The 12,788-nt window shown below is 32.6% G+C and overlaps 1 protein-coding gene across 1 annotated transcript; it reads left to right on the forward strand.

The window, feature by feature from the left end:
- The first annotated feature begins 490 nt into the window (after nucleotides 1–490).
- Nucleotides 491–12,118, forward strand: LOC148275811 (uncharacterized). The gene is made up of 7 exons (XM_088235156.1): nucleotides 491–905; nucleotides 1,722–2,166; nucleotides 2,782–2,948; nucleotides 5,491–5,691; nucleotides 8,241–8,388; nucleotides 9,362–9,695; nucleotides 10,839–12,118. The coding sequence occupies exons 1-7, from the start codon at nucleotides 777–779 to the stop codon at nucleotides 11,023–11,025; spliced, it is 1,611 nt and encodes a 536-aa protein (XP_088091282.1). The 5' UTR covers nucleotides 491–776; the 3' UTR covers nucleotides 11,026–12,118.
- The last annotated feature ends 670 nt before the right edge of the window (nucleotides 12,119–12,788 follow it).

Genomic DNA, 12,788 nt, shown 5'->3' on the forward strand with positions numbered 1-12,788 from the left:
GTTGCGTACTGAGTGACGTCTACAAAGAAACTAATGGGTCAAAACGTAAAACTACTAATTTATGAGTAGTTTAGTCACCTTCTGTTTGATGCACGTTTGTGGTTTCTCGATTATTCTTAATTCTATGATGTTTTTATTTAATTTATCAACTCATTATTTTTTTTATCCTCAATTATTTTATGAATGAAAATTGCAACATGATACAAAGTTATTTGTATTGTGAGAAAGCCAATAAATGTCATTTAACTGTCACAATATAAAACCTCAGTGTAAAAAGCGATAACGCACCACTTACCTCATTGTAGAGCGCGCATTCTCAATTATTATAAAACAAATTTGTATAAAAAAAACAAACGAACTTTTATAAAAAAAGACGAGTATTTTCTACGCTGAAAAAGTTTTCTGCTACTAAGTTCCCCGGTTAAAAGTATTATAGATAGTTGTCTATGAGTTTTTTTTTTTTTTGCAAAATCATAGACTAAAAATTTGTGCAGAATTTATGTTTCATCTGCGATTTGCGATTTTGTCTGGAATTTGTGTTCTTCGCTTGCGTCAGTAAATGGCGTCGTGAAATGTCAAACAGCCAGCTTGATATTTGTGTTTTACCAGAAATTTCATTATGAATCCCGTAATATAATTTTGAGTGTGTAGTTTTATCGAATTATCCAAAACATTTCACAGCAGTTTTGCGACGGACACGGACGTGTTTTAATAATTTTGTAGGTTAGGTTATTGTAAACACTTTATTTTGAACAAATGGGAAATTTGCAGCCACGATGAAATGCCGCGCATGTTTTGCCGATTGTAATCCAAAAAACCTTTTAAGTTTTTTAGAGAAATGCTCCTTGATATTTGAGAATTCTGTTTGTATAGCCGAGGCATTCTCAAACGTCACTCAGATAAAAGTAAGTTATTACGAGTTTTAATTTATTTAAATACATATACACAGTAAGTTAATCTATCTTTGATATTATTTTTAGTATCATATTAGTACGTTACAGACTAAGACAGGTTTTTACACTATATTACTTTGAGTAAAAACATTGAATTTTTGACGATTCCAAATATAAAGTATATAATTATTTGTTTTTGGTTTATTTCACTTTATATTTTCTACAATACGTTTCAGACTGTATTTATTTATGTAAAAGCCTATAGGTCGTTTAGATAAATAAATAAATCCATTGTAATGATGTAATAACTTATATTAACATATAAGTTATTAATTTTAAAAATACTTGGTACACTTCCACTTATTTATTTTGACCAATTAGCGCTTTCACCCTCTAATGGGCATCTTCAGACTGGTGAATATTATACAGTGTATGGATAATTCATATAAAACTAAATATTATCTTAAGTGTAGGTACATTTCAAAATAAGTTGAAAAAGATACAATACGCAATATTGCAATGGAACAGATGGAAATCGAAAAATCCACGTAGGCTGCAGCCGTCTTCTCACTACCAATATCTTCAGACTGACAGATATAACCATCATTACCTATGAGAGACATGATTTTGACGGCTATAACTGGCATAACCATGAAGGTGTTAAATTGATGAAATGTGTTAAACTAGAATAGTCTCAAAATAGGATATCCCAAACTCCATCAATGAAACCATCGAATTTTACAATTAAATCTTTGAATTAATTTGATTAATTATTATTTTTAAATATCTTTTCCCATACTATATATAAAGATTGTTTTTTTTTTTCAGATAACTTCAGAAGAAAAAATCTCTAACAGAATATGTTCCACTTGTTGTGACCAATTGAGAGATGCTTACACTTTCATACTAAAATCTCAACAATCCAATTTATTGTTTCGTAATTTAAACGTAACTAAAAAAAATGAAAATAAGTCAAATGAAGGTGATTCAAATGATACTTTAAAAACAGTGATAGACAATCAAATATTCAATAGGTGTATCGGTGATTCCATAGGTGATTTTAATCTTTCTACGAAAGAAAAAAATGACAGCAGTTTCCCGCAAATTTCTGAACCATTCTCTCTGGAAAATAATGTTGATTCACTAAGATTAGGCACTTTTTCAAAAGAACAAAATACACAATTACTGCAAGAATCCGAAATCAAACAAGAAATTGAAATAAAAGTTGAACCCGAGCCGTACGACGAGTATTCATTCGAAAATAATGAATCTGGTAAATATAATAACCCTTTTTTATTCACACAATCTATACATTTCCATTTATAGTGTTTTTTAATTTTATTTAAAGTTATGGCAGATCTAGTTGAGATAATTATGATTATTATTCAATAAACATCTATCAGCATAAAAGTTGAGTATTTTTTTATGAGTGTACCACGAGTTATAATAATTTTCTTTATTATCATTTTTTAGCGCATAAAAGCCAAGCCTTTGTGGATTTTTTTGTTATTGTTTATGTGGTATTTATGCTTATTTTCTGTTATTTTTATATTAGAATGAAAAAAAACATCAGTAGTAATCACATTATAAATATTTACCTCTTTTTTTTGTTGGAAGAAATTTCCATTTGCCAATAAACCCACCAATGCGCAATATAGTACGTAAAGACAAATAAATCAGTATAATTTTATTTATTTACTCACAAATAGTTTAATGACACAAATTTATGCCCATTTTTTAAAGTCATTGCCTTTTTCTAAATTGGTAGCTATCAAAACACATTTTAAATTGTATGTGGATGATTTTTGTTCAGATATTTTAGCCATTTATATTTTTGTTAAAATGTTAAAAAAATATATAAACAAGACTCCTTGGCTATTTTCCTCAGTGTATGCGGAAGCCTTGATACCAACAGCAGAGCATATAAAAGTAGAACCACTGAGCAAAGATGCAGCACTCATGTACCACCAACAGTCGGAACCGGAGGACCCCTCGAGCCTCCTCAACGGGTACCATGAAGAGCACTTCTTTGAGAATGAGGTGAAACCATCACAGGTAAATGAAATGGGATTATTGCAACCATATTATGAGTTCAATAACACTATCCTCTTGAGGCCTGATACAAACTTAACCACCAGAAAAACTTATTTTTCATCTTCATCTTGTAGTGGATCCAAGAATCTGTTTATTACAAAGAAGTCTCCTGATATCTTCTATTTTGCAGACTTGTGTGACAGTATTACTGATCCTGTCCCTCAGTGTATTTCCCAGCATAGTGCGCAATGTCTTCGTATAAAAAAATATTGAATCAGTTCAACATCGATTTTTAAGAAAGATAGGCTGGAGGTTGGGCTTATCCAGACACCAATTTACGTATAATGAGTTAAATATATGTTATCTTCAAGACCGTCTAAATAAATCCGACCTTCTAGTATTATTTAAAATTCTCAACTCACTCTTTGATGCGCCTGAACTACTGAGCTCAATAAAATTAAATATCCCAACTAGAAACCTCAGACAAAACTTACTCTTGCATACTGATAACCATAGAACTAACTATGGTTTTCATTCCCCTATTCCCAGAATTCTCAGGTCTGCCAACAAACATACCAGTCTTGATTTCTTTGATAACAAGTTGTTTTCTTTCAAACGATCACTGAATCAAATTCAATTATAAATACCTCTCTCCCGCTTCCACTCCCACCAAGTCTACCATTGTGTCTTTCTACTTTCCTTTATAATAATTTTCTATGGATAAATATGTCCTTAAAAATGCCAATTGGGCGTATATATATATAAATCAATTTCTACATTTCTAAATAGTGCTTTTGTTTTGTTTGCGTGTGCTCTTGGTTCAATTCTGTGTGTCATTATCGCACTTTGCTTTCTACTACTACTACTACCATCACGCCATTTCTCCGTAGGGGTAGGCAGAGAGAATGGACCGCCACACACGTCTATCCTGGCATACACTCCTAGCCTCTTCCACATTCATACATCTTGTCATACATGCCCTTCGGTTCTGTCTGCTTTTGACATGACCAGACTTAAGATTTTGGTTTATCTGATCATGCCACGTCTTCCTTGGTCGTCCTCGTCTAACGTTGCCGTTCATTTTTGCCATATATACTTGTTTTACCATTCTCTCATCGTCCATTCGTTCTACGTGACCAAACCATCTCAGAGACCCTTTTTTAATCTTATCAATTATACTTGTCTCAGATTTACACTCTCTCCTGATTTCATCATTCGTAACCCTGTCATACATTGATTTCCCACACATTCGTCTAAGAGATCGCATTTCAACCGCGTTCACTCGGCTTTCATCCTTCCTCTGCCAGTTCCATGTTTCACTTCCATACATAAGTGTTGGGACTAAAACTCCGTTGTGCACTGCCAGTTTAGCTTCGATTGACATATTTTTATTAGAAATTACTGTGCTTAGTGCTCCGTTCATTTTGTTGCCCGCATTCACTCTTCTTTCAACATCTTTTTCTACTCTTCCATCTCTTGAAAACATGCTTCCCAGGTACACAAATTCTTCTACTTGCTCGAGACATTCGTTGTTTACATTTATTACGCAGTCAGTAACCTCACTATCCCTTTCAAATACCATCACTTTTGACTTACTTTCGTTCATCGCCAATTCGCTCTCCAGGCATACATCATACATTCTAGAGACTATTTGCTGCAAATCAGCCTTGCTGCTTGCTAACAGAACTGCATCGTCAGCATACAACAAGCAGCTTACTGAAAAATTATCCATTTTTGCTCCAATACCCATACATTCTATCTCTTTCATACAGTTGTCCATGTATAGATTAAACAACCATGGTGACATTACACATCCCTGTTTCACGCCTTTTGAGATCGCAAACCAAGATGTAAATCCCCCATTAACTCTTATACACGCTGAACTCTCCTCATAGAGAGACGATACTGCACGTATAAGTTTATTGTTTACTCCATACTTTTCCAACACGCCCCACAATTTCATTCTATCTACTTTATCATACGCTTTTTGCAAATCGACAAATGCGCAGAATAGTTTTTGACTTTTTGCCAAAAAGAAAGATATGTTTATTTTTACAGACAAAGTCTTTTAAAGGTCCCGATATAACCGCTGCTTTATTGGTCTGAAAAACTTGGTGTAGTAAAAAAAAATCAAAACTTTTTTTAAAAATATTTTTTTTATGTTTTAACAAAATTATTATAAATTCTAAATGAAAGTCATGTTTTTGTGTCATGTAGTCTTTTGTTTTTATTTTACTTATTACCTCCATATTTAATTTTCAGTAGACATTGTTAAAGTAAAATAGAATAATATTCATTACTTAATTATATTTTGAAAAGGAAGCTTGTGTAACTTCAAAACCGGTTGGTAATAAAATAAAAGTATGCGGTTAAAAATAAAGTTGTTTTATTTTCACTACAGTTAATAACCACAAAGTTAATGCTTCAAATACAAATTTTAATTAATTTAATGTCTGTTTTAGCAATTTTTGATTGAGGGAACAACCAGGGAACACGCAATTTTTACTGTGGCTGATTTTATCTTGTTTTAAAATATCTACTTAAATGTTCCTCCCGTTTACAGGACGATCTTTTAACATGCGCCAAAGAGTATACAAGTAATATCCTCTCAGTGAAACCGAAAAAACACTATGAATGTCAGTACTGCGGGAAGTCGTTCTCCAAGAAAAAGACCAAGGAAAAACATGAAGAAAAACATAATACTCCTCGCACCGAAAAATGTTTACTTTGTAACAAAATCTTCAACTCTGTAGGCAAATTAAAAGTAAGTTTGGTAAATTACGTTCGTACATCTTCCCGTGAACGCACGCAGATTATTCCGACTTTTGACATTTACACGGTTTTTCAGGGCCAGACCACAAAACTTCAGAGGAACATTCCTCATGGTAAGCTTAAAAAAAAATTCTAATAAAATTTTTATGAAAAGTCATTTAAAAAAAAAATATATATTAATCTCAAAATGTAGTAAATCCTTCATTTCTCGGACAAGCAGTCCCTCCACAAACCCCTACCCCTCTCCTACCCAGCCGCTTCCCTTGTCCGCGTCTGGTGCGTATCGCTTCGTTGGTCAAATACGTTTTTATCGCAATTTTTTTTGTCGGGGAGGGGTAAGGGTTTCCGAAGGGATGCTAGTCCGAGAAATTAAAGATTTACTCTATTTTGAGATCATATATATTTTTTTTTAAATGACTTTTTGGTCAAATTTTACTAGGATTTTTTTTAAAGCTTACCATGAGGAATGTTCCTCTGAAGTTTTGCGGTCTGGCCCTGAAACTGTGTATATATATATATAGTTGAATAATTTTAATAGACCCATTTTTGTAAAAATCACCTCAAGGGCGCTGTACAGTAAATAAATATCCCAAAACATCTTGCCGCTACAGAGCACATGGACGGTTGGGATTCTAGTTCCTCGTTTTTATAACAGATAGGAGCTTGATTACCGCTTTTTGAGAAGGGAGTATGGGAGTAGGTGTTCACGGGGCTTATTACCTGCTATTGGCTAGTTTGAGTAATCGCCCGTGTCAATAAAGGTTCTAGCTCTTTAATTTCACAATAATTAGCCGATGGAAGAATTACATGGACAACTCACATCAATAATTTCATAAAAAAAGCAACATTATTGAGTCTTTTTAAAAAAATCAAAAACTTTGTTCCAAAAACGGAAAGAAATCTTATGTATGAAGCCTATGTTAAATATAAAATATGTTATATGCAACAACTATGGGGAACAGGAAACCAAAATGACATAAACAGACTACAACGACAGCAAAATAAAATATTGAAGCTGGTATATGACCTCCCTTATCTAACACTAACTAAAGAACTTTTTCAACTAGAATCTTTAAAATTTATTCATAAGTTAGCCAGTGATATCATTGTAGACAATGAACTAAAACTTTGTAATAAGCATGGACATATTACAAGAATATCAGAACAATATCACATACGACATTCCAAAACAAGACGAGGACAATCAATACTAATAAATCAGGGACTGAAATTATACAATAAACTACCAGACAAAACTAAACAAAAGACTCTGACAAACTTTTCAAAAGATCTAAAAAATATTATTATCAACAGTGTAAAAAACAACATGAATAAAAAATTATATATTATTTTTGTAAAAAAAAACGAAATATGGATGTTTAAACATAGGTAGAATGGTGGCTTCAGAAACCTGTCATGACAGGTCATAAGCCCTAAGACTTCCATATTCTCTTCTCTGGAATGTTTTTTATCTCTGTTGTGATTTCTGAATCTGTATAAACCCTGTACGAGTGAGATCCAATCTTTGTCTACAAACATTTGGCAAACTTAAAATATTGTTGACTTACACAAAAAAGCATCCGCAAACTTGATATGTTTCTTTATTGGTTGATTTGTCTCGTATTTTTCACATTCTAGCAGGAGATTATTGAAATATTTTACTCTTACATAAACATATTTTGCTATATTGGATTTAATCTTGTTTTATTTATTTATACATCAACGGTTCAAAGAACCTTTTACAAAAAAATGATTTACAGAATTAATCACAGCAGTGAACAATAATTATGCAGTACATAATATGAAATATAATAGAATAATTAAAACTAACCAATTTAGTGCATGTAAAATATAAAAATAAAAAAAGTCAAAAGAAACCACATCTCTAAATTAAAGATAACAATTAACATGATAAAATCTTATGTCCTAATTATAAATATAAAAAAGTAAAGTTGAGAATAATTTAAGATAAAAAGAAATTGGTTGGTATTCAACCATAAAAAAGAAAATGAGTGCATAATTAGGACTTAAAAAATAATATGTTTTTCAGAGCAATAAGAAAACTTAAATTATCTAAATAACACCTTTATTTTATCAGTTAAAAACACAAAGAAATTAAAATATTCCAGGAAACAAAGTTAAATTTGATAATATATTCTAAAATAAATCCATTACTTTTCCAAAAAATAATGAGTGAGATCACAATTGAATTGTGTATTAAAAATATTGATTATCTGTTCAAATTTATTTCCATACCTGTGTATCCTGAGTATAGGTGAGTACATTTCACAGTTGGTTCATGAATTGTTACAAAAAAAAATCTTTACTTCTAGTGCACCTACCGGGTATTCAAATTCGAATTAGTTCAAGCAGAGATTGACTGTCAATTATTGATTTCATTATTTGAAATAAGAGTAGGTCAGACAATTCAAGTTATCTCATTTAATTTCTAAGGAAATCATAATTTAAGGATGCTATGGGTATTTTTATAATCCCGTATTTCCTCCAATTTCTCTGATTAATGTCTTTAATCAATTTCAGAATCACGTGATAATGTCTCACTCGTACGGTGAGCCATTGGAATGTCAAATATGTAAGGAATCGTTTCCAGATTTTAAAAAACTAGACCGACACATGGATATTCACCTACCAGAAAATGCCAATCTCAAGTGCAAGAAGTGCCCTCAAGGTAAGATTTTACTTTAATATTTCCATGCGCCTTGTAATTTTTGCTTCTACAAATCTTTGTTTTGGTGGTGAAAAGTTTCAAGTGATAAGTTTCAGTAAAATTTAATTTATGGGAATATTAAGAAATCTAAACACTGGTATTTTTATCATTGAAGCAATAATACACCCGCTTCAAGGGCGTGCGGTGAGGTTTTCGATTAGGGAAGCAATCACTTCGTACTAGGAACGTAGATAAAATATGTGCCTACTACTTACACAGTAATTCGAGTTAAGTGCTTTGGTTTTATTGATCCCAAACTTTCCCAAAACACGGACTTTCCTGGATTCAAACGCAAGATATTAACTGTTTTTTTTCTATGATATATTTTGTAGCCCTTTAATAATAAGGAATATTTTTATTGTTTTTAATATATATTTTTTTTCCTTTTTTTTAAAATTTATTTTTCAAAAATATTTACAAAATAGTCTTAAATTAAAGTCCTGCTGAGTTGCATAGTTACAACTCGTCAGCAGGTTCTTATAAATTACATTGATTATTTACACTTAACCTACATTAACAATAATTTTACTTGAAAAACAATTACAGATTACATTATGAAAAATTAAATCACTCCTTAGACGTTACTACAAAATTATGTCCTAACTTTTGCTGACAACTGTGATTCTAATCAAGCTATATTTTAAGGACTATAGGTTTTTTCGTTAATATAGTTCTTAATTTAAATACGGGTGATTTTTGTAAGTGCCACACCAGAGTATTGTTGTTTTGGTGGGTACTCCTTGTATAGGATATAAAGATAGAAGTCTTCGGTTGTCACTGAGCGCACTGTGCTAATTAAAATAAATATTTTATACAGTCCACTATTTATACAGATCTTTTATTTAGTAGAGATCGACAGCCATAATTTTGTTGAATTGGCTGCAGTACCAGCACACATGTTTCCATTTGTATTTATTAATAATTTTATTTTCAGCTGTTTTCTCTTCAGAGCGGCAGTTCAAGAAACACCTGTGGTTCCACAAACATTGCAAGCGCTTATCCAAAACAACTGAAGAGTTTTGCAGAATCTGCAATAGGGGCTTTATCAATAAGGCGGCTATCATTTCACACTACCGACATTCTCACAAGAACATCAAAATTAAAACTGAGAAAGAAGTCTCCGATGAGAAAGTATATGAAAATGCGATGCCAATTAAAAAAGAAGGGGGTCCGAAGGGAAATATTACCGACGGAATGAAACGTATAAAAATACCGAGTAAAAAATATTTAGATAACAATGGCAAACCGAGTACTTTAAAAACAAATGGGTATGTTTAAATTTTGTAATTTTAGCCAGTGCAATTTAAAACATTCACATCAGTCGAAAGCACTCGTCCTCCATTCACTTACCCGGCTCCTCGAAAACCTGGGTTTGGAGGGAGAGAATTAACTGTTTAAATGCCAGTCAAATTCAGCAGATTTTGGAATGCTTTTGGGAAAAAAAATACCGTCAATTAGAGGTGTGTAGTTTGCGAATGACCCGGTCATACTGACAAGGTGGGAAGCATTGAACTAGAGATACGTTTCTCACATCTCGGTCGTCCACTGGGCGAACGAGAAGAGCGTCGAACTAAACTACTGTATTTACAAGTAATTCAAATAGATCAAGTCAACGAAGGAATCATGTGCTAGAAATACCACGTTGTAAAACAAGGTTAGCACAGAGACATGCATATTTTATAGGCCCAAAGAATTTTAATTCTTTTTTTTCTGATAATATTTCATTGATCCCAAACTTTCAAAATTTTCCTTCTTTTGAAAAACGCGCACTATCCTGGATTCAAACTAAAGATATTAACTCTTCTATGATATATTTTGTTGCCCTTTAATAATAAGGAACATTTTAATGTTTTCTTTATATTTTTTATTTCCTTTCTTAATTACTATAAAACAAAAAACTACCTTCTAATCTTTTACAGAATATTTTATTTTCTCTTTCTTATGTTACACAAAAATATTATACCTGTCTATTTATTATAGGAGCAAAAATTCATTAACATTTCCTGTATAGCCACGAACAGGCTGTGCCTTTGTGGGATTTTTTGTTTACTATTTTTACAGTTAATATGTATTTCATTGCTTTGTAATTATCCTTTATTTTTTTAATACTCTGTTTCACCTCTTATGTATATTGTAAAAACAACAAAAAAAGAAAGAAAAAAAAACTAAATTTGTCTTTTGTATCTAGTTTATTCATAGGCTTTGATTGTGTCCTTATCTCTGGTCAGTGAGTAGATTAGGTACCTACATATACGCTCTATCTGTTGTGGGTACCTTTTTTTTTTTTTAAAAAAAAAAATACTTGAGTTCTGATTGTTTACTCAAATATTAAAATTTTATACCTATTTCCTAAAAGTCGCAAATAACTTGTTACAAGCATTTCATTTATTTATTTGTTTTGTATTTTCCAGGTTACTCCAAAAGATAAGAAGATTGAAAAGAGGCTTGGGCTCTGCAGAAACGATCACCGAACGAAAATTTGAATGCGTTACTTGCAAATTCAGATTTAAACGGAAGGATCATCTCAAAAGACATATGAGTGTTAAACACAAATTAAAATTACCCAAGGAGCCTTGTGAAAAGGCTAGTGAATCATGAACTGCATATGTTCACAATTTATGGTACAATTTTTCTAGAACAATGGTTCTCACTTCTCGGTTCTCGTTCTGGAGCACATCTAATCCACAAAATGTAGATTTAAGTTCGGTGAATCGACTTTTCATAATAAAATATTGGAAGGTTTGTGTTTTAAAATGAAAAATATTTTTATATCAATTTCACAATGAAATAAAACAACTTTGGAAATTGAATAGTCTTCATGTAAAATGTTGTGACAAGTACCTATGCATAGTAATATTAATATGACTAATTAAGAAAATCGTGTTGTTCAAATATCGGATATAATCAACCTTATTGTATTTTAAACGAATTGTGAAAAAATCCAAATATACTGTTCAAAAATTTTAGGTTAAAATTCAGACCCAACTGCATCACATCATTTTAAAAATAATAATTAAATACAGGTCAGTATTTTTAAAATTCAAAGTTTACTCCATGACATCTTTTGCCTAAATATCATAACCGTCAAAAGCAGTATTTTACAGGAGAATATGTTTTCTTGTTAATTATTAAGGAATATACTTGGAGAACCAAGTTTTGTCTTGAATATCCAGAGTTTGATTTTCAAAGTGTTCTCCTTGTCGATTTCATAACTAAAATTGAAGTCCGAGAACGGACGCAGCAGCCTCCTGTAACGAGCGTCTCGAGGATGCGACAGTGGACCTGACTTGGTCATGTGCTGTGCATGTCTCAGGAGAACCTAAACCCAAGTTGCCTCTTCTTTACACCTGCGGGCTCTCCTGGAAGCCCGTCGATGACGATCTTTTAACTTTAGTCGGTGGGATTGACGTGGGAAGAGGCGAGAGTGCTGGCTGACTTGGAGGCGTCTAGTGATGTCCACATTCTCCACTTCGAAGTGGATGTGGAAAATAAGAAGAAGAATCCTTGTTGATTGAGAGGAAGAGATGTGTTCTCTTGTAAATTACTGTTTTTGTTGGTTACAATGTTTGTTGCTTACAATTTTTGTTGGATCGTGGCTCTATATATTGTACAGGTCAGAATTTTAAAGTTCAAGTTCAAACCTTACTCTTTTTTAAAACAAATTGTTAAAAAAATTAAAGAAACATGTCAGAATTTTTAAGTTTAATTTCACACAATTACTCTATGATTCTTATTCACAGAGGTGGGGGTCAGTGCTATGCAAGCTCCCGATATCACTGCCACCTGTGAAGATCTATTGTGACTGGTCCCCGTTCCATAGTTCATAATTCTCGCCCTCCCTCCAAACCCAGGTCTATAAAGAAGGCGAGAGTTTTCATTTAGCTAAATCTCCTCAAAGCCCAGATCCGTAAAGTATCAGGCTATTAGGTAGGGGGCGAGCTCTTTAACATCCTCAGGTTTAACCAGTGGTCCCCCGAGGACGAGGCTCCTTTTATGATGTAAAGCATCACATTCACACAGAATATGTATAGGTGTTTCCTCATCTACACTGCAGAACCTACATCTAGAAATTTCGGAAAGGTTTATTCCAGCAAGGTGTTTGTTCAATCTACAGTGCCCTGGGGTAGTATTCCAAATGCGGCTGTATTATCTCGTGTATTTGTATACAAATTACACGAGAAAAACTGTTCTCTCAAGCCGCGAGAGCGGTTCAGAATAGCACCCCTGGGCGGGCTTAAGTGATAACCCTTACTTGATGAGTCTGATCTTTATTATGTTGAAAGCAAACCTTTGCGAGTACCCTTTTATCAGTTCCTTCGCATGGTGCTAACCAGGTACTTTTTGCCAGAGCATTCCGCTCT

Source organism: Micrasema longulum, unplaced genomic scaffold (assembly GCF_059751315.1).
Source record: "Micrasema longulum isolate JH-2025_06_02 unplaced genomic scaffold, ASM5975131v1 h1tg001339l, whole genome shotgun sequence".
Taxonomy (NCBI): domain Eukaryota; kingdom Metazoa; phylum Arthropoda; class Insecta; order Trichoptera; family Brachycentridae; genus Micrasema; species Micrasema longulum.

Excerpts from the sequence above, each read along its gene's own strand:
- LOC148275811 (XM_088235156.1), top strand. The coding sequence starts at position 777 with ATGAAATGCCGCGCATGTTTTGCCGATTGTAATCCAAAAAACCTTTTA. Across the intron at positions 2,949-5,490 it reads ATGAGGTGAAACCATCACAG|GACGATCTTTTAACATGCGC; the intron begins GTAAATGAAATG and ends TCCCGTTTACAG. Across the intron at positions 5,692-8,240 it reads ACTCTGTAGGCAAATTAAAA|AATCACGTGATAATGTCTCA; the intron begins GTAAGTTTGGTA and ends AATCAATTTCAG.